General features: G+C 43.3%; 1 protein-coding gene across 1 annotated transcript in view; it reads left to right on the forward strand.

Moving 5' to 3' along the window:
• The window catches only part of AKAP10 (A-kinase anchoring protein 10), a 46,034-nt gene that overhangs the window by 12,624 nt on the left and 6,958 nt on the right, over window positions 1–26,452 (forward strand). The window contains exons 4-11 of the mRNA XM_073668037.1: window positions 1,055–1,609; window positions 7,802–7,900; window positions 10,795–10,879; window positions 13,173–13,296; window positions 15,126–15,262; window positions 17,906–18,050; window positions 19,500–19,676; window positions 21,253–21,362. Coding sequence (XP_073524138.1) covers window positions 1,055–1,609; window positions 7,802–7,900; window positions 10,795–10,879; window positions 13,173–13,296; window positions 15,126–15,262; window positions 17,906–18,050; window positions 19,500–19,676; window positions 21,253–21,362 — 1,432 coding nt within the window. The remainder of the gene's footprint in view (window positions 1–1,054; window positions 1,610–7,801; window positions 7,901–10,794; window positions 10,880–13,172; window positions 13,297–15,125; window positions 15,263–17,905; window positions 18,051–19,499; window positions 19,677–21,252; window positions 21,363–26,452) is intronic.

Below are 26,452 nucleotides of genomic sequence, written 5' to 3' on the forward strand. Positions count from 1 at the left end.
AGTTTCACTAAGAATATGATAAACATGGCGCTTGTGATATAATTCAAAGTGGAACTGTCCTAGAAATGTCAGGACGGCTGCACACTGAAGAAACAGAGCTCGAGGCTAATCTCATCTGTCCAAGGAGCTGCCATCATAAACACTTGTACCTCTCAGCCAAAAAGCAGCGCTGATATGAGACGGAATAAATCTTTCCACTGACTGAACGTAACAGGGAAGGAGAAGGTTTCTCCAGCTCCAGTGCTCAGTCAGTGAAAAGATTTATTCCGTCTCATATCAGCGCTGCTTTTTGGCTGAGAGGTACAAGTGTTTATGATGGCAGCTCCTTGGACAGATGAGATTAGCCTCGAGCTATGTTTCTTCAGTGTGCAGCCGTCCTGACATTTCTAGGACAGTTCCACTTTGAATTATATCACAAGCTGTTTGGCCCCACCAAGGGTGCACCAAGCACCTGTACTTGGTATGAACAGTCATTCTGTGCAGACAGTCCATTTAAGGAGGAAAAGGTCTACAATAAAGTAGTAGACCATATTCCCCCTTTACAATTTCCTTTTGCCACTCTGGTGGTCCCTGGCCAGTTCTGCTTACTTCCTGCAGTAATTAGATGCTATCCTTGTGCATGTGATCGCTGCTGACAGTCACTAGTAGCAGTCAAGTGGACATCTCGTCGTGGCGGAGAATAAGCAGTGACGGTCAGGGCCCGCCTGAGTGGGTGATGATATCATAGCTTACGTCCTACTTGGTTATTTTATACCATTTCCTTCTCATGGTGAATTTTCTTGAAACATCAGAAAATCCCCTATCATAGCTATATAGTGCTGGGTTTTGTCTCGCACTGAGGTGCACTTGCCTGTTTGTGCTCTTGCAGTTTCGCTTCAGTTACTGTTAAGTTTATCAAATTGTCCATCTCTGAACATGAGTAACTGGCAAACTGAGTATTAGCTGGTGGAACGTTTACATTTGGGTGTGTGTGTGTGTGTGTGTGTGTGTGTGTGTGTGTGTGTGTGTGTGTGTGCCTTAGTTTTAATCCCTTTTCCTCTGTTTTCTCCTCCAGGCCGATCATGTCTGAACTATGAGTCCCAAGATACAAAGTCAAGTCTTTCAAAAACTCTGGAACAAGTTCTACAAGACAATGTGGCTCTCCCTTATTTTATTCAGTTTATGGAGCTCCGCAGGATGGAACATTTGGTTAAGTTCTGGTTGGAGGCCAAAAGTTTTAACTCCACAACCTGGTCTCGAATTAGAGCATTTAGTCTAAATACAGTCAAGCACAGCACTTTGGCGGAGCCTGTGTCCCCATCTCCAAGGCGGCCAGATCAGTCAGCAGCAACATCTCCTCCGGCTTCTGCTTGCCAGCAGGCCCACGATTGCTCTAAAGTTCCACAACATACGTCCAGATTGAAAGTGTTACGTTCTGAAGCCGATTTCCGCAGTGCTTCACATCAATCACAGACTAAGCAGAAGATGGGAAGCACGCCGGCGATACAGCTAGAACTGTCTAAGGATGAGACCTTACTCCCCTACGAGCAGTCTTCCAAGCTTAATGCATCGAACAGGGACAGCCCGATACATGAGGGGCTAGCTGACATGTCCCAGAAATTAATGAAGAGTAAGTCAATTACTTCCAGACATATAAATACTTTGTTTTTGTTTTTTGTTTTCTACACAGTTATGAAGGTGGTCTCTCAGATATGTTACAAGTAATAATGGTACTGTTATATAACATAGTGTATAATATTACATTGCTGTTCAGAGTATTGGCGAATGATTCATTTGCATTAGTGGTCAGTAAATGTTCTGCATGATTTTCAGCCTTTGAGGATCTAATGAAGTATAAAGTAAATGTCATTGGTAGCTAAAGGAAACGCTGATACGATCTTAGGATAGTCGTTATGTAGAAGGGCTGAACGTCAATGTTTATGGTCCAGATCTACTTCCTTAAATGATCTTCACCTACTTTGCAAAGCGCTTGCTAAAGGGAAAGTATTCTCATCAGAAAATGACCTATAGATTAAATCATGTTTATTTTCCCCCTCAATTTTTTATTTTTTTTAATTTTGTAATACATTTTATAATGTATAATACAAAATTATATTATAACACAAAATATATACACTGCTCAAAAAAAAATAAAGGGAACACTCAAATAACACATCCTAGATGTGAATGAATGAAATATTCTCATTGAATACTTTGTTCTGTACAAAGTTGAATGTGCTGACAACAAAATCACACAAAAATCATCAATGGAAATCAAATTTATTAACCAATGGAGGCCTGGATTTGGAGTCACCCCCAAAATTAAAGTGGAAAAACACACTACAGGCTGATCCAACTTTGATGTAATGTCCTTAAAACAAGTCAAAATGAGGCTCAGTATTGTGTGTGGCCTCCACGTGCCTGTATGACCTCCCTACAACGCCTGGGCATGCTCCTGATGAGGTTGTGGATGGTCTCCTGTGGGATCTCCTCCCAGACCTGGACTAAAGCATCCGCCAACTCCTGGACAGTCTGTGGTGCAACGTGACGTTGGTGGATGGAGCGAGACATGATGGCCCAGATGTGCTCAATCGGATTCAGGTCTGGGGAGGGCCAGTCCATAGCTTCAATGCCTTCATCTTGCAGGAACTGCTGAGACACTCCAGCCACATGAGGTCTGGCATTGTCCTGCATTAGGAAGAACCCAGGGCCAACTGCACCAGCATATGGTCTCACAAGGGGTCTGAGGATCTCATCTCGGTACCTAATGGCAGTCAGGCTATCTCTGGCCAGCACATGGAGGGCTGTGCAGCCCTCCAAAAAAATGCCACCCCACACCATTACTGACCCACTGCCAAACCGGTCATGCTGAAGGATGTTGCAGGCAGCAGATCGCTCTCCACGGAGTCTCCAGACTCTGTCACGTCTGTCACATGTGCTCAGTGTGAACCTGCTTTCATCTGTGAAGAGCACTGGGCGCCAGTGGCGACTTTGCCAATCCTGGTGTTCTGTGGCAAATGCCAAGCATCCTGCACGGTGTTGGGCTGTGAGCACAACCCCCATCTGTGGACTTCGGGCCCTCATACCACCCTCATGGAGTCGGTTTCTAACCGTTTGTGCAGACACATGCACATTTGCGGCCTGCTGGAGGTCATTTTGCAGGGCTCTGGTAGTGCTCCTCCTGTTCCTCCTTGCACAAAGGCGGAGGTAGCGGTCCTGCTGCTGGGTTGTTGCCCTCCTACGGGCCCCGCCATGTCTCCTGGTGTACTGGTCTGGCTCCTGGTAGCGCCTCCAGCCTCTGGACACTACGCTGACAGACACGGCAAACCTTCTTGCCACAGCTTGCATTGATGTGCCATTCTGGATGAGCTGTACTACCTGAGCAACTTCTGTGGGTTGTAGAGTTCGTCTCATGCTACCATGAGCGTGAAAGCACAACCAACATTCAAAAGTGACCAAAACATCAGCCAGAAAGCATTGGTTCTGAGATGTGGTCTGTGGTCCCCACCTGCAGAATCACTCCTTTTATTGAGTGTGTCTTGATAATTGCCAATAATTTCCATCTATTGTCTATTCCATTTGCACAACAGCATGTGAAATTGATTGTCTTTCAGTGTTGCTTCCTAAGTGGACAGTTTGATTCCACAGAAGTTTGATTTACTTGGAGTTATATTCTGTTGTTTAAGTGTTCCCTTTATTTTTTTGAGCAGTGTACATACATAGAGCCATGGCCGAAAGTGTTAGCACCCTTGGAATTATTTTTGGACGTGAATTATTTAAATTACACACATTTTGTTATACACGTTTATTTCCTTTGTGTGTATTGGAGCAACACAAAAATAGAGGAAAAAAAGGCAAATTGGACATTTTTTCACACACAACCCCAAAAATGGTCCAAACAAAATTGTCAGTTTTCCAAAATTATGGGTAAACCACCTTGTTTCAAGTATGTGATGTTCGTTCAAATTCACCTGTGGCAAGTAACAGGTGTGGTCAATATGAAAATCACACCTGAAACTAGGTAAAAAGGGGAGAAGTTGACTCAATCTTTGCATTGTGTGTCTGTGTGTGCCACACTAAGCACGGAAAACAGAAAGAGGAGAAGAGAACTGTCTTGAGGACTTGAGAACCAAAATTTTGAAAAATATCAACAATCTCAAGGTTACAAGTCCTTTTCCAGATCTTGATGTTGTTTTGTCCACGGTACGCAACATAATCAAGAATTTTACAACCTTTGGCACTGTAGCTAATCTCCCTGGACATGGATGGCAGAGAACAATTGATGAAATATTGCAACGCAGTCCAAATGGTGGATAAGCAGCCTCAATCAATTCCAAAGAAATTCAAGCTGTCCTGCAGGCTCAGGATGCATCAGTGTCAGCGTGAACAATCCGTTGACATTTGAATGAAATGAAACGCTGTGGCAGGAGACTCAGAAGGACCCCACTGCTGACACATAGACATAAAAAAGCTAGACCGCAGTTTGCCAAAATGTAAAATACTTGAGTAAACAAAAATCCTTCTGGAAATCGTTTTCTGGACAGAGGAGACCAAGATAGAGCTTTTTGGTAAAGCACATCATTTTACTGTTTACCGAAAACAGAATGAGACCTATAGTCAAATATGGTGGAGGTTCAAAGATGTTTTGGGGTTGTTTTGCTGCCTCTGGCACTGGGTGCCTTGACTGTGTGCAAGGCATTATGAAATCTAAAGATTACCAAAGGATTTTGGGTTGCAACATACTGTCCAGTGTCAGAAAGCTGGGTTTGCATCTTAGGTTATGGGTTTTCCAGCAGGACAATGACCCCAAACATACTTCAAGAAGCACCCAGAAATGGATGGAAAAAAGTGCTGGAGAGTTCTGAAGTGGCCAGCAATGAGTACGGGTCTAAATCCCATTGATCACCTGTGGAGAGATCTTAAAATTAGTGTAGGGAGAAGGCGCCTTCAAATATGAGAGATCTGGAGCAGTTTGCAAAAGAAGAGTGGCCCAAAATTCCAGCTGAGAGGTGCAAGAAGCTTGTTGATGGTTATAGGAAGCGATTGGTTGCAGTTATTTGGTTGCACACCCTTTGGAATAAATATTAAGTTGAGGGTGCCAATAATTTTGTCCTGCCCATTTTTGAGGTTTTGTGTGAAATTATGTCCAATTTGCCTCTTTTTCAGTTTTTTTTGTGGTGTTGCAATACACACAGGAAATAAAACATGTATAACAAAACATGTGTAATTGCAATAATTTTCTGGGAGAAGAACCATATTTTGCAGATTATAAGACGCACCCCAAATTTTGGGGAGGAAAATAGGAAAAAAAATGTTTTTTAATAAACCTGTGAGTGTTATCAGCATACCTTGGGGGTGGCGGCGTTGGTGGAGCGGGGTCCCATGTGGCATGGTCGCTGCTGGCTGAGGCAGGGGGTGTTCAGAGGCAGGAGTCGGGAGATGGCTGCGGACCCCATGCTGGTAGGATAAGGCGTTCAGTGGTGCCAGGGGCTCAGCCGACATTTTGTGAAAGACGGAGCTTGGCACCTTCCATACGGTGGACTCCTGGAAAAATGGCTGCCAGAGGTGGAGCATGCTCCGATTGAGATCTCGGCACCGAGATCTTGTCTCCTGAAATCTCTGCTCCTGATCTCAATCTGAGCATGCGCTGCCACCGGCAGCCATTTTCCCAGAGTCCACCGCATAGAAGAGTTTGGAAGGTGTGGAACTCTGGCTTTCACATTGTTGCCGGAGCCCCCGCAACACCGAACACCTCATTCTACCTGCATGGGGCCCGCAGCCATCTCCTAACTTCTGCCTCCGACAGAAGCTTCCGGCTGCAGCAACCCAGGGACCCTGCTCCACCGCAGCTGGTAAGCTCCACTGCTCAATTCAGATTATTAGACGCACCCCCATTTTCGCCCCCAAATTTGGGGTGAGTGGTGGGAAAGTGCGTCTTATAATCCGAAAAAATATGGTCCTTCATTTTCTGGAACAATTTCAAGGGTGCCAACACTTTCTGCCTCACTCTTGCTACTAGTTTGTGTACTAGAGGTTCACACTCCCTCATCTTTAATCAGGACTTTTCTTCAGTCTCATCACCACAGGCAGGATTACAATGAAAGCTAGTAGATGAGTCCACCATTCACAGTAGGTGATGTCAGAGCTCATCTGCTCCAACACACTGACCTTCTATGTTCAGTAGGGTTGAGCGAGTATGTTCTGTCCGAGTATGCTCAGGCCGAGCTTCGAGTATTTATAGCTGCTCGGTGATGAGGTTAAATCGCTCCCGTGTGCATGATTTGCAACTGTTTGACAGCTTTATTACATGTGAGGAATGTGTAAGAAATACATTCCTCACATGTATTAAAACTGTCAAACAGTTGCAAATCATGCACACGGGAGCGATTCAAACATATCACCGAGCAGCTATAAATACTCGGAGCTCGGCCCGAGCATACCCGGTGAAAGGGTTAATAGAACATACTCGCTCAGTACTAATGTTCAGATTAGAAGCTGAGAAGGTTTCTATAGGAAATCTAGGGTCTGTTAGTCTTTTGTTGCGAATGTTTGTGTCCAACAGGAAGTTGAAGCTGTAAAATAAGCCTGATGGTTAAATTGAAAATTACAAGAATTTGAATTTTTTTTTTAATGAAGTGATATATAAATAAAAATATGTAAAAACTTACATTCAATATATAAACTTGATTTAAAAAAAGATAATTTTCTGATGACACCTTGCCTTTCATGCACGTTTAGATGAGGCGGCCAAAGCCACCAACTTCAACCTTCTAATGTGAATGAGGACCTCCCGAATTGGATAGCATTATATTATTTTAGACACTTCTGGGTGGTTTATTTAAAAAAAATAAATAAAAGGTTTTGCACCCCTGATTTTTAAGTGAAGAACATCTCTTAAAGATAACCTGTCAGCAGCATTTTACGAAGTAAAGTACAGAGTACAGACAGGGCCATATTGGCGCTGTCATACTGATTAAAATGATACCTCAGTTTTTGTAGATTTTCTTCCTCCTTGTTTGAAGTTTCCTTGTATTCTTATCTTCGTGTATTTCGTCGGGCCTGTGGGTTGGGTCTCCAGCTTTGTTCCGTCGATTGAAGCAAGATATGTTTGTTTGGGGAGCAGCTTAATAATCCTGCTCATGGTGTAGGGGTCCCAAAAAGGCACAGCCCTACATGTGGTCCACTCAAAGGAGGGATATGGAAATTAGTTTTCCTGATGAAACATTGCCTTCAAAGTGTCGATGCATGAAAGACTCCATCAGTCAGTGGAGAGCTGGAAGCATAAGGGTGCGTGCACACTGTCAGGAATGGCTGCGGATTGGACGCAGTGCACTTGCTCTGCATGCAATCCGCAGCAGCCAGATGTTACAGCATAGTGGATGGGACTTCAAAAAATTCCATGCCCACTATGCGTCTGTGTGCTGCGGATCACCCGCGGAGACGGACATGCGGCGTGTCTTTCCAGGCCGCAGCATGTCAGTTTCTCTTCTCCGCAAGAGAAATTCTATCAGTGCAATGTATAGGATGCGGTGAACATAAAGTATAGTGCGTTCAAAGTGCTGCCAGAAAGGATGGTGTGCACGTACCCTAACTCGGATATACTGAAATCTCGATTATTGGCTGCACGGACATAGCTTCCAGACATTTGTGGGGGGGCTTAGTCCTGTGACAGCTCAAAAAGAGAAATTGTGCAGAATTATTGACATGTCTTCTTTATTATGCATGTATATGTGTGAGGCTGCTGGAGTCGCTGCCCATATTACACCTTACTGCTCATCCCAGACAGCGTTGTATCTAGGTTAATACCGGTCTTCTGTTACAGGTATAGAGCGCGACGCTGTTAACACTTTCACCAAATACATTTCTCCGGATGCTGCTAAACCTATACCCATCAGTGAGGAAATCAGGAGTGACATTGTAGGTGAGTGGTCCTGGGGATTATTTTTTAAATTGGAATTATGGGAAAAAAAAAAAAAAATTTTGTTTAAAAAAGTTTGTTTTGCACTCCAATCTAAGAGAATTTTCCACATGGAAGCTCTGTCCTGTGTATAAAAGGCATTAGCTTAACTAGTATAAAGCGTTATCTGGAATAAAAAACAAACAGGAGGATATGCTATAATAAAAACCACATCCCTCAGTTGTATCCACTAGTTGGCTTTCCTGTAGCCGTGAGGTAAATCCATGTGACTGCTGCCGCCAGTCATTGCTAGTGAATATAGCATCTGGCTAGTAATTGGCTGCAGCAGTTGTGTGAATGGACTTCACTGCCATAGAAAAATCAGCAAAGGCTGGTGGAGGAATTATCAGGGGAGGGATCCTGTTTTTAATTTTTTACTTCCTGCTAGCTGTTTTTTTTGTTTTGCGGCCTCTTAATTCTTTAACTGCTTCCAGAGCGTCCATAGACTTTAATCGTCCGGGTGGTCCCACTTCTGCTGTAAAGTGACGTATTAGAATAGGAGCTCTGCTACATGCGATCGTATACCTGCAGCAGCGGGAATCTGGCTGTCAGAGACCGCCGGAGTCCCTATAGAGAGGGCACAAACAGTTTATTACCGTCTGTGCCTTCTCGGTCACTGTATTCTCAGCCCAAAAGAACTGACGGCGCTTCCTCCTTCATACACGATGGTCATTTGATTAGTGAATAGGCAGAAAGAGCTGCGGACTCATAGGAAACCCAAACAGTCTTGATAGTAGCCAGAAGGTTGCATTTCCCTTGTAACTGGGGCTAATATACCAGCCCAAGTTACAGGGGAAATAAGATGGGGGGCAAAAAAATATTTCAATATTTAAATGCCTCCCAAAGATCTTTTATGATCTTATGTGGGTCACCATTTGTAAAACGAAAAATAAAAACACTAAATATGCCACTTTCGAACCAAATTTCTAGCTCTATCCACCTAACAAAAAAAAAGGTGTCGATATATAAAAATATTTACAAAATGTATAAATCTATTTTAGTGGTCCTGTTTGTTCAGTAAAAAAACTGGATGAAAAGATACTTATTCCTTTTTATTTTTCCAGTGATATTAAACAAGATTGCAAAAAAAATTATAAAAGAATATAAGTGGCATAAAAATAAGCCTCTCGAAAAAAGACTCAAAAATAACTTGAATATCCAAATGACAAATATTTTTACAGCTCTCTAAACCACATGTACAAAAAGAGCAAAAAAAAGTGCCTGGTCAAGAACGAGGGTATATAGCCCGGTCTTTATCTGGTTAAAAAATCCGTCTGATAAACCATAGTGGTGTCACCGCTAAAACATACAGGGCTGTATAGAAGCTCAGAATCGCTGCCACAGAGACAGTCTTTCATAAAACTACTATTAGACTTTATCGCTACTAAAAGTGATGTAATAATGCACATCAATAAACCGCAAGACAACAAGGTGACCACCATCATTGTGTTTCCTGATAGACACCCCCCCCCCCCCCAGTGAAATAATATTTATATTTACTTTTTTTGGCTTAATAAAATGAAGTGTCCCATATTTAGATTTTTTTTTTTATTACAGCCATATATCAGGCTGGGAATATTTCAGTCTGTATACGGACCACAATGCCCTTACTGATCGTGGGTTTCTAATTCCAAACTTACAGCCTAATACCGGTGCTTCTCACAAAATTAAAATATCATCAAAAAGTTAATATATTTCAGTTCTTCAATTCATAAAGTGAAACTGATATATTATATAGAGTCATTACAGATAGTGATCTATTTCAAGTGTTTATTTCTGTCAATGTTGATGATTATGGCTTACAGCCAATGAAAACACAGAAGTCATTATCTCAGTAAATTAGAATACTTTATAACAACGGCTTGAAAAATGTTTTTAAAATCCGAAATGTTGTCCTACTGAAATGTAGGTTCAGTAAATGCACTCAATACTTGGTCGGGGCTCCTTTTGCATCAATTACGTGGCATGGAGGCGATCAGCCTGTGGCACTGCTGAGGTGTTATGGAAGCCCAGGTTGCTTTGATAGCAGCCTTCAGCTCGTCTGCATTGTTGGGTCTGGTGTCTCTCCTCTTCCTCTTAACAATACCCCATAGATTCAGTTCTTTTTGTATTGCAGAGCTGAAATAAATTTAACTTTTTGATGATAATCTAATTTTGTGAGATGCACCTGTATGTGTTTCTGAGGCTGTAAGTATGGATCTGGAGACCCGTGGTCAGTCGGGGAATTGCGTTTTTTGTATATGGATCATGAGCTCGGCCTTATTTAGAGCAGAAGGACAAAAGATTCTTTTTTTTTTTTTTTTTAACTTGTTTTTATTGAAAATAAAGTTTACATACATTAATATGAATATAATTTGGAATATGCATAACAAGATTGTTATCAGATGGTAAACAGCAGAATGTGCATTCCAAGTATAATTGCATTAGGTAAAAAGACAAGATGAAGGATTATCTAAAGTGAAATAATACTAGACCACTTGTGGGCTTCATGGCTTCTGTACACATCTGCGCTACTAGTAGCCAAAATACTAGAAACTTAGTTTGAGCTCACTGAATTCATGAGGAAAGTTCTCCTCACGCCTCTCCAGAGTGATTGACAGCTGTCTGTTGTGTGTCAGCCTGGTAATTTTTGCGAAGAGCAGGGAAGGCCATGTGTGACTAGCACTATCTTCATGAATACACAATGCCCAAAATCTATGGGTTTATGACACTTCTTTTTCTTTCTTCTTTTAAGCTAGTCTGAGAGCAAACTCCCATGTAGGGTGGCTTTGTCTGATGACTGTAGTTCTCTAATATGTTTAGTTGCAATAGATAAAACATGCCTGATGACATAACTGGCTATATGTTATTATTTGCAGCAAAGATCTGTGGCGAGGACGGGCAAGTGGACCCCAACTGCTTTGTTACTGCACAGTCCATAGTATTTAATGCCATGGAGCAAGAGTAAGTTATTGATATGTTTTCAAGAATATTAAAGGGAACCTGTCACCAGAAAAATCCCTATTAACCTTCAGATATGGGGTTAATCTGCAGGTTAACAGCGTTATAATGCCGCCCGGCGCCTGCACTTAGCCTAACACTGCGGGGACAAAATTAACTTTATTCTCCTCAGCAGCGTTCCCATCTGTCACGGGGCGGGATCGGCACTGGTTCAGTCACCGCTCTGAGCATAAAGAGCAGCATTGGTAACCGTGCCCCCGGCCCTGACTGACGCTGGCTTTGCGTTGCAGCCGGTTGTCACTCAGAACCCGGGGTGCAGTTACAGCAGCCACTCTGTGTACTCAGAGCGATGACTGAAACGGGAACACTGCTGGGGAGAATAAAGTTAATTTTCTCCCCGCAGTGTTGGGCTACGTGCAGGCGCCAGGCATCATCTTAACTCTATTTTATCTTCAGCTCTTATGTATCGTGGCGGATACATTTTTCAAGTAGTCTTAGCCATTAATCCTTTTAAACGGGGTGGTGACTTATCCCTGACTTATCTCAGAGATAAGTCACTACCTTTTGATGACTTATCCCTAAGATAGGACATAAATATTAGATTGCATATTAGATTGGTGAGGGTCAGCTGCAGGAAATCCTGGCGTCAGCTGGATTTAAAGACTTAAGACATTACACAGATTTGCAATGCCGGTAATGCAGAACAGCTCCCATTCAATATTTATTTATTTTACTCACTTATATAGCACCATTAAATCTACAGCGCTTTACAGACATTATCATCACTGTCCCCTTTGGGGCTAACTCTCTAAATTCCCCAGCAGAGTATGTCTTTGGAGTGTGCAATCACAGGGAGAACATACAAACTCCTTGCAGATGTTGTCCTTGGTTGGATTTGCACCCAGGACCCCAGCGCTGCAAAGCAACAGTGCTAACCACTGATCCATCGTGCTGCCCTGACATATCTGACATTGATTCTACCTATCCGTATATCCTTGGCACTAGTATGGACCGGGATGTACAGATCAGCCGCGGGTCTCCTGACCTGTAACGCAGTAGTCTCATATATGCCGAGCTGGCTGCTAAGGTTGTGTCAGGAGACCAGTGATCAGTGCATACGTGGGCCGAGATACACAGATGTGCGAAACATGCCGTGCCCATATTAGTAGGTCAAAACATTTTCAGGGTCTTTTTTTTTCTCATGATGAAATATTGGGGAGTTACTGGCACTCCCGTCATGGGTTCTGTTCTAATCATCCATCGTGGATATGACAGATCCATTTTATAACAGATTCTATAAAATCCCCTGCGTTATGGTGGGGCGATTAGGACTTGTTATAGGCTGGAATCACAAATGCAGTTTGTTATAGTTTTTTAGCCCACTTTTGAGCCAAAAGTGGATATGGGAGTAATGGGAAATATATATCGTGATTCCAGCCTTATTTTGTCTAGGATTGTGATGTGCGTGCAGTGCTGGAACACAAATGTAGCAGAGCTGAATGAGCATTGTCAGCACATCGTCTGTAACTATCCATTAAAGGGGTTATCCACTACTTTTACATTGATGCCCTATCCGTGGGCATCAATGTATGATCGGCCGGGTCCTGCACGTGGCATCCCTGACGATCAGCTGTCATCGGTGGCCACGGCCGCCGGCCGGAAGTGCTCACCTGCGGGGCTCAGCCGCCAAGTGGTAGAGGCTGTTGCGGTGTACTGCACACCCGCCTCCCATTCAGTAGAATAGGAGGCAGATTTGCAGTACACCGCGTCGGCCACTACCACTTGACGGGAGAGCCCCGCAGATGAGCATTTGCGGCTGCCGGCACCGATAACAGCTGATCGGCGGGGGTGCCGCATGCGGTACCTCGGCCAATCATACATTGATGCCCTAGCCTATGGATAGGGCATCAATGTAAAAGTAGTTGACAACTTCTTTAATATAATGTGGTTACCTGGCTGCATGCTCGGCTCATCTTTTGATTAGCCAGCCTGGCATCACGTCCTTGTCATCCTGTGACGCCTATGTGACATCTCACCAGGTCGGCTAATGAATAGAAGGGACGTGGGTGCCATCAGGTAAAAGTGGCTCTCACAGCTCTCGCTGTCGTGGCTGATGGGCCGGCTCCTGGGAACTTATTTGCGCAGTCTCTAGTGTTAGTATCTGAGGTAGAACACATGTTAGTATGTTAATAGCGTTATGGGGTGAGCTAGATGACTAAGCCAGCTTTATACATGATCTAAATGACAGAGGTAGTAAATAGATTAACACCAATTTTTTTTTTTTATCATTTTACAGACACTTTTCTGAGTTTTTGCGAAGTCAGCATTTCTGTAAGTACCAGATTGAGGTGCTGACCAGCGGGACAGTGTACCTGTCTGATATCTTGTTTTGCGAGTCGGCGCTCTTTTATTTCTCAGAGGTGAGTGGTTCACAATGGAGGATTGTTACATCCTCTGATTTCCCCTATTACCTGGGTAATGTTTGTGCGTTCCCTGCAGCTCCTCTCGCGTTCCCTGCAGCTCCTCTCGCGTTCCCTGCAGCTCACTCTGCTCTTTACTATTAGGCTATGGCTCCACTATCAGTATTCGGTCAGTATTTTTTCTTAGGAGTGGGTGATAAATGCAGAATTGGTGACTTGTTTCTATTACACCTTTTCTCCGATTGTTCCTCACCTGGTTTTGACTCCCACTCCTGAGAAAAAATACTGACCGAATACTGATAGTGGGGCTGTGGCCTTACACTCCTCTTCTCTTTTTCTCTTATTACACAAGCTTGTCTAAAAGAGGAAGCTGAGATAATTACAGAAAATAACAAACAGCTCTTGCTGCTAAGACATAATGATAATGGTAGTAATCTATAGCACTCATTAAAGGGATACTACAGTTTTAGAAAACCAATGTCATTGTATAACGAAAGCTACAATTTTCCAAAATCATTTATAGAATTAAAAGGGCTGTCCAGTGCTTTATATTGCAGGCCTATTGTTGAGCTAGGTGATCGATATCAGATGGGTGGGGGGTGACACCTGGCCCTCCCATCGATTTAGCTTTTCCCTGGGCTGGCGGTGGCTGGATGTGATCAGTTGTGGAGCAGCACAGCGCCGTCAGCTGTATACTGCAGAACCGCCGCCCTATTAGAAAAGGCCGTATCCGGCTCTCTGCTGCTGTGCCGCTGACGGAGCCTTTTGGTTCCGCTCCACAGCTGAGCACACCCGGCCACCACTTGTGCTGAGAACAGCTGATCGGTGGCAGTGCAGGGGGTCACACATAATATTATATATATCTCTATCTCACATTTGCTAATGGTCGGCTGACAACTTTCTCTCCCCACTCCCAAACACAGGACCACTCGGCCGAGCATAACTTTTGTTTCCTATGAGGATCTGCTTCCTGAACGAAAGGACCTCTGAAATACAAAAGTCTGAATCCTTCTCCCTCCCACATCACCTGGTATGGGGGAGTCGAGAAACCCCCATACACAATAAGACTGTTGGCTGATCCTGCTTATATCAACATGTTTAGCCCACTCTAACCTCTATATGGGAACCTTAACAATGCCTGCCATTATCGGCGGATAGCTTCCTGATTCCTGGGGGTCTGACCTCTGGAAACCCCATCAATCCTGAGAACCAAGGCTATGAACAGTCCTGTGTGAATGGAGCCCTTGATCATTCATTCTTAAAGAGGCCCCCGGAGATAGCCGAGTGCAGCGCTCTGCTGGTCTTAAAGGGACCCCCCGGAGATAGCCGAGTGCAGCTCTCGGCTGGTCTTAAAGGGACCCCCTGGAGGTAGCCGAGTTTCAGCTCTCGGCTGGTCTTTGGCACTCCAATGTAAATGAATGAACATGATCAACCTCCGCTCCATTCTCATGGGGATCTTCAGATCCCTGATTCTCAGGATCGGTGGGGTCTCAGCAGTTGGGAAGTTATTCCCTATCCCATTGATTGGGGGAGTGGGGTGGGAATAACACCCAAAACTTGAAAATACCCCTTTTATGGGTATATTATAAATGGTGAAACACTAAAAATCCACAGCATAAAGTGAGAAATGCTAAAGCAGACATGTAACATCCACAGCACAGATCACTTTCCTCTACAGATCTTCTGCACAGCACGTGGTGGGATTTCTTCTTTTACATCAGAATGTCTTAAATGAATATTGAAAAGTTTTTTTTATGCTAAGTAAATTCTGCTTTCCACTTTTTATCTTATTGACTTTTATTATATGTAAAGTATTTTTCTTCCTCTAGTACATGGAGAAGGAAGATGCATTGAATATATTACAATTCTGGTTGGCTGCTGATAACTTCCAGGCTCAACTTGCAGCCAAGAATGGACAGTATGATGGACAGGAGGCACAGAATGACGCCATGATCCTTTATGATAAGTAAGTAATTATTGGAATAAATATGTTTAAAAATAAAAAAAGAATGGTGGTTCTGCAGATTGTCAGAAAACGTCTATTTTATGGGTCTGAATCTGAAAAAATGTTTCAGAATATATAATCTTAGGCTATTTTCACACTAGGCGTCTTTTCATCGTTTTTTATGCAAATTTTCAGCTGTGTTTTACAGTACCAGCAAAGTCTGACATTTCAGAAATCTCATGCACACACATTTTTTGTCATCACTTTTTTTTGCATAATAGAGCATGTCACTTCTTTCAGCATTTTTGACCCATTGAAAGTAATGATTGGTGAAAAAACGCTGGTCTCAGGTTTTGCAGCGTTTTTTGTGTCCAAAACCTGATGAAATAGAATCAGATTTTTTTTTTTTTGCGCTAAACTTGATCAGCATGCACAAAAGACGAAAATGTAGCATGACATAAACGCTGCAAAAAAAACGCAGCAAAACCTGAGTTTTTTCCGCTGCTTCTTTCCTGCCAAGAGATCAGGATTTGCTACAGAAAAAAAAATTACAAGGCCTGAGTTTCACAGCCACTTGTGACCACGGGATATAAGATCTCATTGCTGTTCTGCCAAAGTTGCTTGTAGTAAGGGCTCTTTCACACGTCAGTGTGTCTGGTACGTGTGGTGACTGTCTCCAGTACGTGTGGAAACTCTGACACACGTAGACCCATTCAAATGAATAGGTCTGTGCACATGTCAGTGTGTTTTCACGGACCATTTGTCAGTGGGCAAATTACGCTGACATGTCCATTTTTTACACACTGCATGGACCGCAAAAATGTCCCACACTGAAAACACAGAGATGACATCCGTGTGACACTTACCAGCGCCTTGGAATCAGCGGTACAGTTAGCGCTGTTCTCAAGCGCCGGGTGCTGAAAGCTGCCCTCTTCATTGTCTCCTGCTGGCGCTGCGATCAGCACCAGCAGGGACAATGATGAGTAGTAGTGTCTGGCTCCCGCAGTGTCCAAACTGTAAAAATAAGAATAAAATTAAAAAAACCTTATACTCATCTGTCCTAAGTGTCCCCCGCTGCAATCCATGCGACCGATCACGCTGGGGAGAATGACTCCTGCAGTGAGCGCGCCCCTTGAGCTGCGCTCAGCAAGCAGTGTCCTGTCACTCACTGAGCTCAGCGCAGCTCTGAACAATGATGAGGGCAGCGTTCAGCACCCAGCGCTTGGGAACAGCGCTAACTGTACCACTGATTCCCAGGCAGCGGTACGTGTGCTCCCGATGTGGCACACGGGTGCGCACGGATATATCCGGTACTGGTTTCTCCAGTACCAAAAATATCGGGACGTGTGTAAGAGCCCGAAATCTATTTGATGAAAGCCGCAAGCTTTGGAATTTTTCTTCCTCTAGTGATGGTTGCTGTAAAGTGCAGAGAGTAAGAAAAGCTTGTTCAGGATCATCAGCAGAGGTCTACCATTGCGATCTGGTATAGTGGGCACACAAGTCAGAAAATGCAGATTAAAATAGCATTCATTAAGTTCAAGCTAAAGTAAAGCCTTAAATAACCTGGCGATTCCAGCGGTCATCAATATAAGATTGGTGGTGGTCCATCACTCCCACTGATCAGCGGTTATCAGCTCTGGCAGTGGCCAGATGTAGAGAGCAGATCAGTAAAGCTCTGTGCTGTTTATTTGCACGTCAGCTCCTGTTCTCCAATAATGGTTCATCTGCAGCCCCCAGCAATGGTCTATACACAGTGTAAGGGGCTATGGTGCTCGGCCTCATACAGCATTTACATTCGGCCACTGCTGGAGGTGAAATCTGCTAATCGGTGAGCAGGTGCTGGGGTGTCGGACCTGCACCATAGTAGGTTTGTTTCACACATTCGTAAAACATGTACTGTACTTGTATGGAAAGACTCGGACCTGACCTAACGGAGGCCCGGCGGTCAGGCTTGGTCTACCGATCCAGGTATGGCTCATATTTTACTGACCTATATATGGCCAGTACTCGGGCACGTCTTCTACTGTCTTCTGATAGGATATATATCCAACCAATATAGTAGTCAACCATGGCCCTCCATTTGCTATTTGGTGTTTCATACTCCAGTCTTATTGAAGGCCGAGCAGGAATAAGATGGGCAAAATTCATTAGGAGACGCACACCACTTAATGATTGTTGCATCTTACCTGCGTCTTTGTGCACCTCACCAGGAGTCTTACTCCAGTTGGAATTGGAGTAGCATAAGAAACGCTGGCCCTTGTCGTACATTTGATGGGAGGACATAGTCATGTCTCGTCCCGCCTTGGCTCTGACTATTCTGGCAGGGATATCCAAAAGTCACAAGGGAATCTGCTGCAAAATATTTATTTGGGAGATCAGCTTAGGTCCGTATTTACAGTAGAGGCCAACATTTCAGTCAATCCCGGATCTTGGTCACAGCCCGTGTCTCAGTGAGGGTTTGTGTATACCCTCTGATGTCCCATGGACTTGCGAAACCAGATGATCTTTCCTAAGAATAGGTGACGAGGTAGTGGTAAACCCCTATAAACTCATACATAGCTGACATGCTTTTTGCTTTATTCCAATCATTCAGACATCAAACCACAACATTTCATATTCTATTTCTTCTTGGCCGAACTGACTATCTATGTCTTGTATTTTTAGGTATTTTTCCTTACAAGCTACACACCCCTTAGGCTTTGATGACTCTGTGCGGCTGGAAATTGAATCCAACATTTGCCGGGAAGGAGGCCCCCTCCCAAACTGCTTCACCACTCCATTACGTCAGGCTTGGACCACCATGGAGAAGGTGAGGTCATGGCACAGATGCCCTCTTTCTGTTTTTGCTGACTGCAGCACAATATCCACTTATGTTAAGAAAAAAAATAAATCTTTTAATGCTTTTACATTTATGGTCCTTAACCCCTTCACCTACCCAGGCCTATGTTCGTTTCCGTTTTTTGCTCCCCTTCTTCCAAGATCCATAACTTTTTTTTTTATTTTTTTAAATTTTTCGGTCAATATGGCGGCTTGTTTTTTTGCAGCATGAGTTGTACCTTTGAAATACACCATTGATTTTACCATATTGTGTACTGGAAAACGGGGGAAAAATTCCAAGTGCAGTGAAATTGCAAAAAAAATTCCACAATTGTTTTTGCATTTTTTGTATACCATGTTCATTATATGGTAAAACTGACCTGGCAATATGATTTCCCAGGTCAGTACAGCGCAGATACCAAACATGTATTGTTTATTTTTTTTATTTAAGTGGTGGAAAAAAAATTCCAATATTTGTATTAAAAAAGTTTATGCATGTGTTGCCATTTTCCGAGACCTGTAGCGTCTCCATTTTTCGGGATCTGGGGCCGGGTAAGGGCTTATTTTTTGCTCCCTGAGCTGACTTTTATTAATACTATTTTGGGATAGATATGATGTTTTGATAGCTTCTTATTGCAATGTTGCAGCAGCCAAAAAAACGTAGTCTGGCATTTTGATTTTTTTCTCTTTACACAGTTTACTGATCGGATTAATTTATTTTATATTTTGATTGGACATTTTTGAATGTTTTTTTGTTTGTTTGTTTTATTTTCAACGGGGCAAAAAAGGGGATAATTTGAATTTTTCATTTTTTTTTTGTCTTATTATTTTTTTACTTCAATAGTTTCCTTAGGAGACTTGAAGCTTAGATCGCTTGTGCTATGCATAGCAGTGCTGATGCACTGCTGTGTATCGCAGCAAATCACAATCTCCTCTGAACGCCAGCCATGAGCCGGCGTTCACAGGAGTATATATAATGACTGGCACGGCGGTCTTCTGCAGACCCCTGGCCGTCATGACAACTCATCGGCACCCCACGATCATGTGATAGGGGCGCCGATGGGTGGCTGGAATGCTTCTCTTTCAGTTGGCGCATGTTAAATCCCGCTGCCAGTAATTGACAGCGGGATTTAACTGGTTGATAGACGCAGGCGGAGCTATGCTTAAGACACAAAGGCTGTTTAAAGGCACATGACAGCTGATTAAAACAGCTGTCATGTGCGGGGAAAGATGTGGACTCGGCATCTGAGCCCACATCAAAGTCAGGGACACAACATATTATGTAAACATACGTCATATCCCATGAAGGAATTAATGCAATGTATAGTTTCAGGTTGGCAATTCCTCCTATGAATACACCAGACTGCTGACCATTACTGAAGTGTTTGTCAATTCTATTTTCCTCTGATTAATTAAGATGCATTGGATGTTTGTATTTCAGGTATTCTTGCCTGGCTTCCTCTCTAGCAATCTGTATTACAAGTACTTGAATGACCTGATTCACTCAGTTAAAGGGGATGATTATAGTTGGACTGGAACCGGAAATCCCAGTCATGGAAACCAAGGCACTCCCAACCACGAGTCCTATACAGGGACATCGGACACCCCCACCAGTCAGGTAAATCTGCGTCCTATATGTATATAGTTATGGCTCTTATCCTATACAGAGATGAAAACCTGACAGTAAGGGTATATGCACACATTTAGTATTTTCAGTAGATTCTTCTGCTGGAAAAACGCTGTTTAAAATATGTGCATTTTTGCACGGATAGTTACTTGTGTTTTTTTCCCCATTCATCTGATTGATTGGGTGAAAAGTGCTGACGGAATTGACGTGCTGCAGATTTGATTTGCGGGGAAAAAAAGCTTTGAAGGTAAAAACTTACAGCATGTGTATGAGATGAGATTTCAGAAATCTCATTCACTTTGCTTGTGCCGTAAAATATTGTGTTTTTTTTTTTTTTCCCCCCCGTTGCAAAAAAACAACTTGTGAGCAAGCCCTTAGAGAATTCTAAGCATTCGGTCAGAACTCTGGAGCATGGTGTGAGAATACAATCATTCATCTACCACCGGGTAACCCAGCAGCTCCGTCTTGGTGCTTAGTTGCTTCTTCAGCATATAGAACTGCTCTTAATTTTTATAGTTGGCAATTAGCAGCCACCAATTGAAGGAGGAGAGGGGGAAGAGGCCAACCTTGTGCTTCCTCCAAGTTCTCAAGTGAGATAATGCTGTAATGTGAGAAGAAGAATTCGACCAGGCAAGGGTTGATTCCGTTAGAAGCCAGTGTAATCTACCTTACACGTCCTACATTTTCTTGACTTCTCTTTTCAGTTCAGGCCCAAGTATATAAAACAGGATCCAGCTTTTCTCTGCTTAGCCGAAGTAGCTGCTCAATGCGTACGCATCTCTGATCGCTCCTCTTATCCAGCCAAGACAGTAGTTTTAATAGAGCCAATCTGTACCTATACTATGCTGAGAGTCTGACAGTACAAATTTACTGTTCAAACAAAGCACAAGCGCTCGGTGCATCGTTGGTGTGGCCAAACAGTTCTGTGCATCTCCAACCTACTAGTTTCCCATTTATCTCTTCTTTTTGTCAACTCATGTAAAGCCTGACCTGTCAAAACATGGAAGGACAGAGATAGATGTTAGACAAGTAGGTGTGAAGATGCACTGAACGTCTGTCATGCCAATATATATTTAATATTGAGCAAAACAAAGTTTCAGGCAGTTTTTGCAGACTGACTCTTTTTAGGCTTCACAAGGAGATTATTGAAAAAATTGGTTATAAAATAAATGACCGCGTACTAAATGTCAGTGATGACTGATCCATAAAACTGTATATATCTTTTTGTCTTTCACGGACTTTTGTGAATTTCACATTTTTAATTTCATGATACATGTGAGAAGATTACATTGCTGAAGTCTTTAGGTCAGACGTCTTTGGCGCTTAGATTTTCAGCAATTAATATGTGGTGTCAAAGGGTTTGAGCTCTCTGAGCCTTTTATGAATCGAGATCAGTGGTGGTCCAAAAGGATCAGTGGTGGTCCAAAAGGGTTAGTGGTGGTCTAAGATCTAGGATATCACCAATGTGATCTCCTCACGTGTATGCAATTTTCAGTAGGTTTCTCCCAATACTGTATGAACATATAGAACTCTAAAGCTAATCTACATGATCTTTTTTTTCTTTCAGCCGAACATTAAAAAGAGCAATGTAAAAATTCTGAAAAACTTTGATGAAGCAATAATTGTTGATGCTGCAAGCCTGGATCCTGAGTCGCTCTATCAACGGACATACGCTGGGTAAGGATGCTGCATGTTTGAGTAGAAGTCAATTTAATGTACCCACAGACAGTGGTTTTTTTTGTATCCAAGTTAAAGAGGACCTAAGTAAAAGGAAACAAAAATATAAAATCTTTCTCAAATACATATAATTAGGAAAACTAAAAAAATCCCTATCAAATTTTAGTGATAAAATCTCAGCCATAAAGGCAGACTGAAGTCAGACAGAAGGGGCTCTACACTTTCTCACTATTCAGTCAGCTGTGTGAGACTTCATGCTTCTGAATTGAAAGATCCTTTTTCTGTGTGTGGAGAGGCTGGGCGTGTTTTTATTTTATTTTTTTTTAGTTTTACCTTCATGCTGAATGAATCTATATGAGATGGAATGCAAGATGAATTCTTGTGTACCATAGGGAGGACATGGCAAAGACTTTAAGCTGCAACATAAAAAAGGGGAAATCTTATTACCTTTTTATCGCGAAGTGCCAACACAGCAATTTAACCTGAATACTGAGGTTTCAGTTTAGAAAAAACAGCTCCTTGAGAGAGCAGACGGGAGCAGCAGAGAGCAGGCAGGGGCAACAAAGTGCAGCCACAGACAGGAGCAGAGGTACCAGACTGCAGATATAAAGGTATATGTCCGTCCCCGCCCCCCCCTCAACCCTGCATCTTAGTATATACACCAACCATCCTGCCTGCGCCGCTGTTGTTCAATACTTCAAAAAAACACTCCTCCACACCTTTCCCCGCTCCCCTGCCGCGCGTCGTCCTCTTCTGAAGCCAGCAGCTGACTTCAGCATGCAAGCAACGGGGGTTCATGACGTCACTGCCATGCGCACGCCGATGTCAGCTGCTGGTCTGTGATTGGCCGGCTGGTGTGTCTTGCGGCGCATGGACCCGGCAAGTTCACTTCAGCTGGATCTGCATCCGAGGACGCACATCCAGCTGAAGTAGGGGCTGACGTCGGCGGGCCCCTCACCCCCAAGCGCCCGGTCCACTGGTATGGAACTGCACTAATGCTGAGGTGATAGCTCTGCGTGCCCACAAGGGGGTAGAGCTCTGCGTGCCCACAAGGGGGTAGAGCTCTGCGTGCCCACAAGGGGGTAGAGCTCTGCGTGCCCACAAGGGGGTAGAGCTCTGCGTGCCATAGATTTGCCACCACTGATCTAGATCTTCCTTTAGAAGATTCACTGTTTAGAAGCAGCTCTTCTAACAGATAAACCTTTTACAAGCCGCTTTGTCCAGTATCCTCTCCTCCGATATCTGGGCTGCATTATACACAAGAACATCTTATTACATGTCTGACACAGAACGATATTTAGTATGAAGTTTCGGCTCCTGGTTGGAGGTGTGGAAAAATGTTGCCTGATATGCATTTTTGTGATTTTCTGCGTTTTCTGATATGCTAGTGCATTCTCTTTTGGACCATTTATGGTTAGAGAATCAATAATCCCATTATTTTTCCCCTTCTCCCATGACAGCACCACCTGAGAGAGGGTATCTGCCCACCAAGGACAGGAACCTTCTGAATAAAAAGGCGGTACCTCTCTTCCGCATCAGTTTTGGTTCCTGTCCTTGATAAGAACCTCTCTAGGTGATGCCTCACCTACCTGATCGTGGGGTCTGGAGCGTGGATCCCGGGATCGATGCGGCCTGGAGGCCGTGAAGATGCAGCAGATGGGATCTCTGTTCTCAGCCCCATCTTGCTTGTACCTGGGTCTGCGTGCAGGGGGGCGCCTTCCGGGGTCCTCTCCCGCGTGCGCCGGGTCCTGCGGTCGGGGCTGCGCACGCACAGAGGTCCGTGGCTGGGTTCACCGGCAGGCAGGCCTTCCGGGTCAGCGCACGTGCAGGTCGCATCGCTCCCTGTGATGTAGCTCGCCGGAAGTCCGAGCTGCACACGTGGGGTCGCATCGCGCCCTGGCACGAGTGCGCCGGAAGCCCGGGTCTGAGCATGTGCGGGGTGCGATTCAACATGACGCATCCCCATTCGCAAGCGTGCCGGGAGCTGCTGGGCCTGCGGCGTAGCGCACCAGCTGGCTAAGTTATATATATAATATGTATATAAAAAAAAAAGGGAGAGAGCACGCTGTCGCTGGAAGGGGAGGGGCCCAAAGGAGGTGGAGCCCCCATATGCTTTATAGAAATGGGAAGCAGACAAGATGGCGGTTTCTGCATCCCCATCATCATGAGTGAGGAGCCGCAGTCACCTGGGCAGGGAAATTAAACAACAAATTTTATGGTCCATTTTTCTCCTATTACCGTTGTGAAAATGAAAAATTTGGTGCTGAAGCAGCATTTGCGAGAAGAATTTTTTTTTTCATTTTCATGGCTCAACATTTATAAAATCCTGTGAAGTCCCTATAGGTTCAAGGTGCACACCGCACATCTAGAGAAGATCCTTGAGAGGTGTAATTTCCAAAATGGGGTCACTAGTGGGGAGTTTCTACAGCTTAGGCACCCCAGGGGCTCTGCAAACACCATGCAGCTAAACAGATTTCCCCCATATATGGGGTATTGGCATACTCAAAAGAAATTGCACAAGAATTTGTACAGTTTATTTTTTCCTGTTACCTAGCTTGTAAAAATGCTAAATTTGGGGCTTAATGAACATTTTTGAGAGGAAAAATTAAAATGTTAATTTTTTTCCTTCTACATTGCTTTAATTCCTGTGAAGCACCTGAAAGGTTAATAATAAACTTCTTGAATGTGGTTTTGAGCACATTGAGGGGTGCAGTTTTTAAACTGGTGTAACTTTTTGATATTTTCTGTCATATAGGCCCCTTCAAAAAAAAAAAAAAAAAAGATAAATGATTTTATACATTTTTTTTGTTGGAAAAATGAGAAATTGCTGATCAACTTTTAACCCTTCTAACTGCCTAGCAAAAATTTGTTTCAAAAATTGTGCTGATGTAAAGTACTTATAAATTACTTTGTACACAAACTGGTTTCAGGATACAAAAACTGAAAGTTTGAAAATTAAATTTCTGATATGTAAAAATACAGATGCAGCACTAGCAAAACTATTGCAAAAAATTGGGTTTATTGACCCATCATGTCAAAGCAACGTTTTGTTCCAAATGTGGAATTTTTTCCACTTTTGAAATATACACTGGTAGATCAGCTCATTTGATTGTAGATAGAGGTAGACACAGGAACACTGTCACTCTAAATCTTCTGTGGTGTGGTTTATTAAAAGTACTGCATAAACTACGGCAACTTTAGCAAAAAAAACACCCACTGCCTTCCTGGTCTAACCGGATAAACAAAACCTAACGTATGGCACAGTCCTTGTGGCTATGGATAACCGCCCGCTTCAGGAGCGAACAACCCAAGTTTTAGCTTGTCTTCACATGACCAAACAACTTCAGAGCTTGTGCCTCCAGGCCCTCCCCACACCAAATGCTCTAAAAGGCTGGGATTTTATCCTCTGACCTCTTCCCTCTCTAAAGATGTTTTATCACCCTAGCACTAAACATGGCTGATTAACCCCTTATTCCTTCGTGTGCTGGAACATTTTTCCTTTGTTTAATTACTGGAGCTAACAATCTCAGCTCAGTGCTATATATCTCCCCTCCAGTACTTTGGCCTGGTCGGGAAGGTGAAAACAGTCTCTGGGATGAAGGGTAAAGGGGTTAAATAGCAAACATCTGCTGACAGTTTCCATTTAATGTCTTCCACTTTGTAAACCGATAAGATGTCTTGAGATTAAATCTATCCTTCAAAGCTCTACAGCAGGGATCACTACCCTTTGGCACCCCAGCTGTTGTGAAACTACAACCCCCAACATGCCCTGACAGCTGTCTGATCTGTGTCAGGGAATGCCTAGCATTGGTTCCACACCAGCTGGAGTGCTGAAGGTTGCTGATCTCTGCTCTGGAGTCTCCTAGGACCTTTCTGTAAATGCTTTGTATACATGTGACCGGGCTTAATCTGTGAAGAGTAAATTGTTTTCTTGGATCACAGCTCCAGCCGGGTCGCATGACTAGGAATTACTTGTGGACAGACATTTTTTTTCATGTACTAGAGGATTTAGTTTCTTCTGAAAAAGCACTATTGGTGTATACGGTTAGATGTCTTATATGGTAACTATAGGAATTCTTTTCTACTCCACTATACATAGACTTCCTGCTCCATGACCTCACTATTGCATCATGGAGCTGTGTTTGGGGCAGGCTCAGGAGCTGAGGTCGCTCCATACAGGGCAGGTGTTGCATGTGTTTTGCAGCCAGCACCAGTCGCTTACAGCGCTGAGCGGAGCCTGCTGCTCTTGAACAGTAGCAATCAATGGCGTGATCTTGGAGGGGCCTTCACTGGGTTTTACCCTGTGATGCAATCACAAGTTGCTATTGGGTTGACAAGTAGCCGGTGGCCTGCAGTAGGCCCGCGTTGCAGCCATCTTGGTGCTCCTGTGAAGCTGAGTCTCAGGCTGGGCTTCATAGGAAATCATTACTTGTACTATCTACTGAAACACGGAAGTATTGCAGGTTCAAGTCCTGTATGGGCTGTATAATAATAATAGTTTTTACAAATATTTAAATATGGCGAGGAAAAAAAACTGTTAAGTTAGTTTGAATCGCCCTACTTTGCCCCATTTTAAAAATACATACATTTTAAAATTATTTAACCTGTATGATAAACACTGTAAAGAAAAAAAATCTGAACACCAGAATTGCTGTTTTTTTAGTCTATTATCCTACCCTAAAAATGCAATACAAGTGATCATAACATCATATGACCTCCCACCCCCCCAAAAAAAATCCTTAAAATTGCAATACAAGTCATCATTACATCATTTGACCTCCCACCCCCCCCCCCCCACAAAATAATTAAAAACAACTCTGTAAGCGAATAAAAAAAGAAATAGAAGTTATACTTCTCCATCAACATAACAAAAAGTTATAAGTCTTGGAAAATATTGATGGTAGCACAAGCTAATTTATTTATTTATTTTTTTTTACAAGTTTCAGAATGTGAAACGATTAAAATAAAAAGTATTTATTTCTAGGCGAGTAAAATTTGGCCCGAAAATCCAAATTGAATTTGCACGAAAAGACGTCGTTTATACTCTATCTCGCCAGAGCACAAAGCATAATAATGGAGGGGTTGGGTTA

The sequence above is a fragment of the Phyllobates terribilis genome, unplaced genomic scaffold (genome assembly GCF_046119375.1).
Source record: "Phyllobates terribilis strain yellow unplaced genomic scaffold, ASM4611937v1 Scaffold_2__4_contigs__length_985480577, whole genome shotgun sequence".
Taxonomy (NCBI): Eukaryota; Metazoa; Chordata; class Amphibia; order Anura; family Dendrobatidae; genus Phyllobates; species Phyllobates terribilis.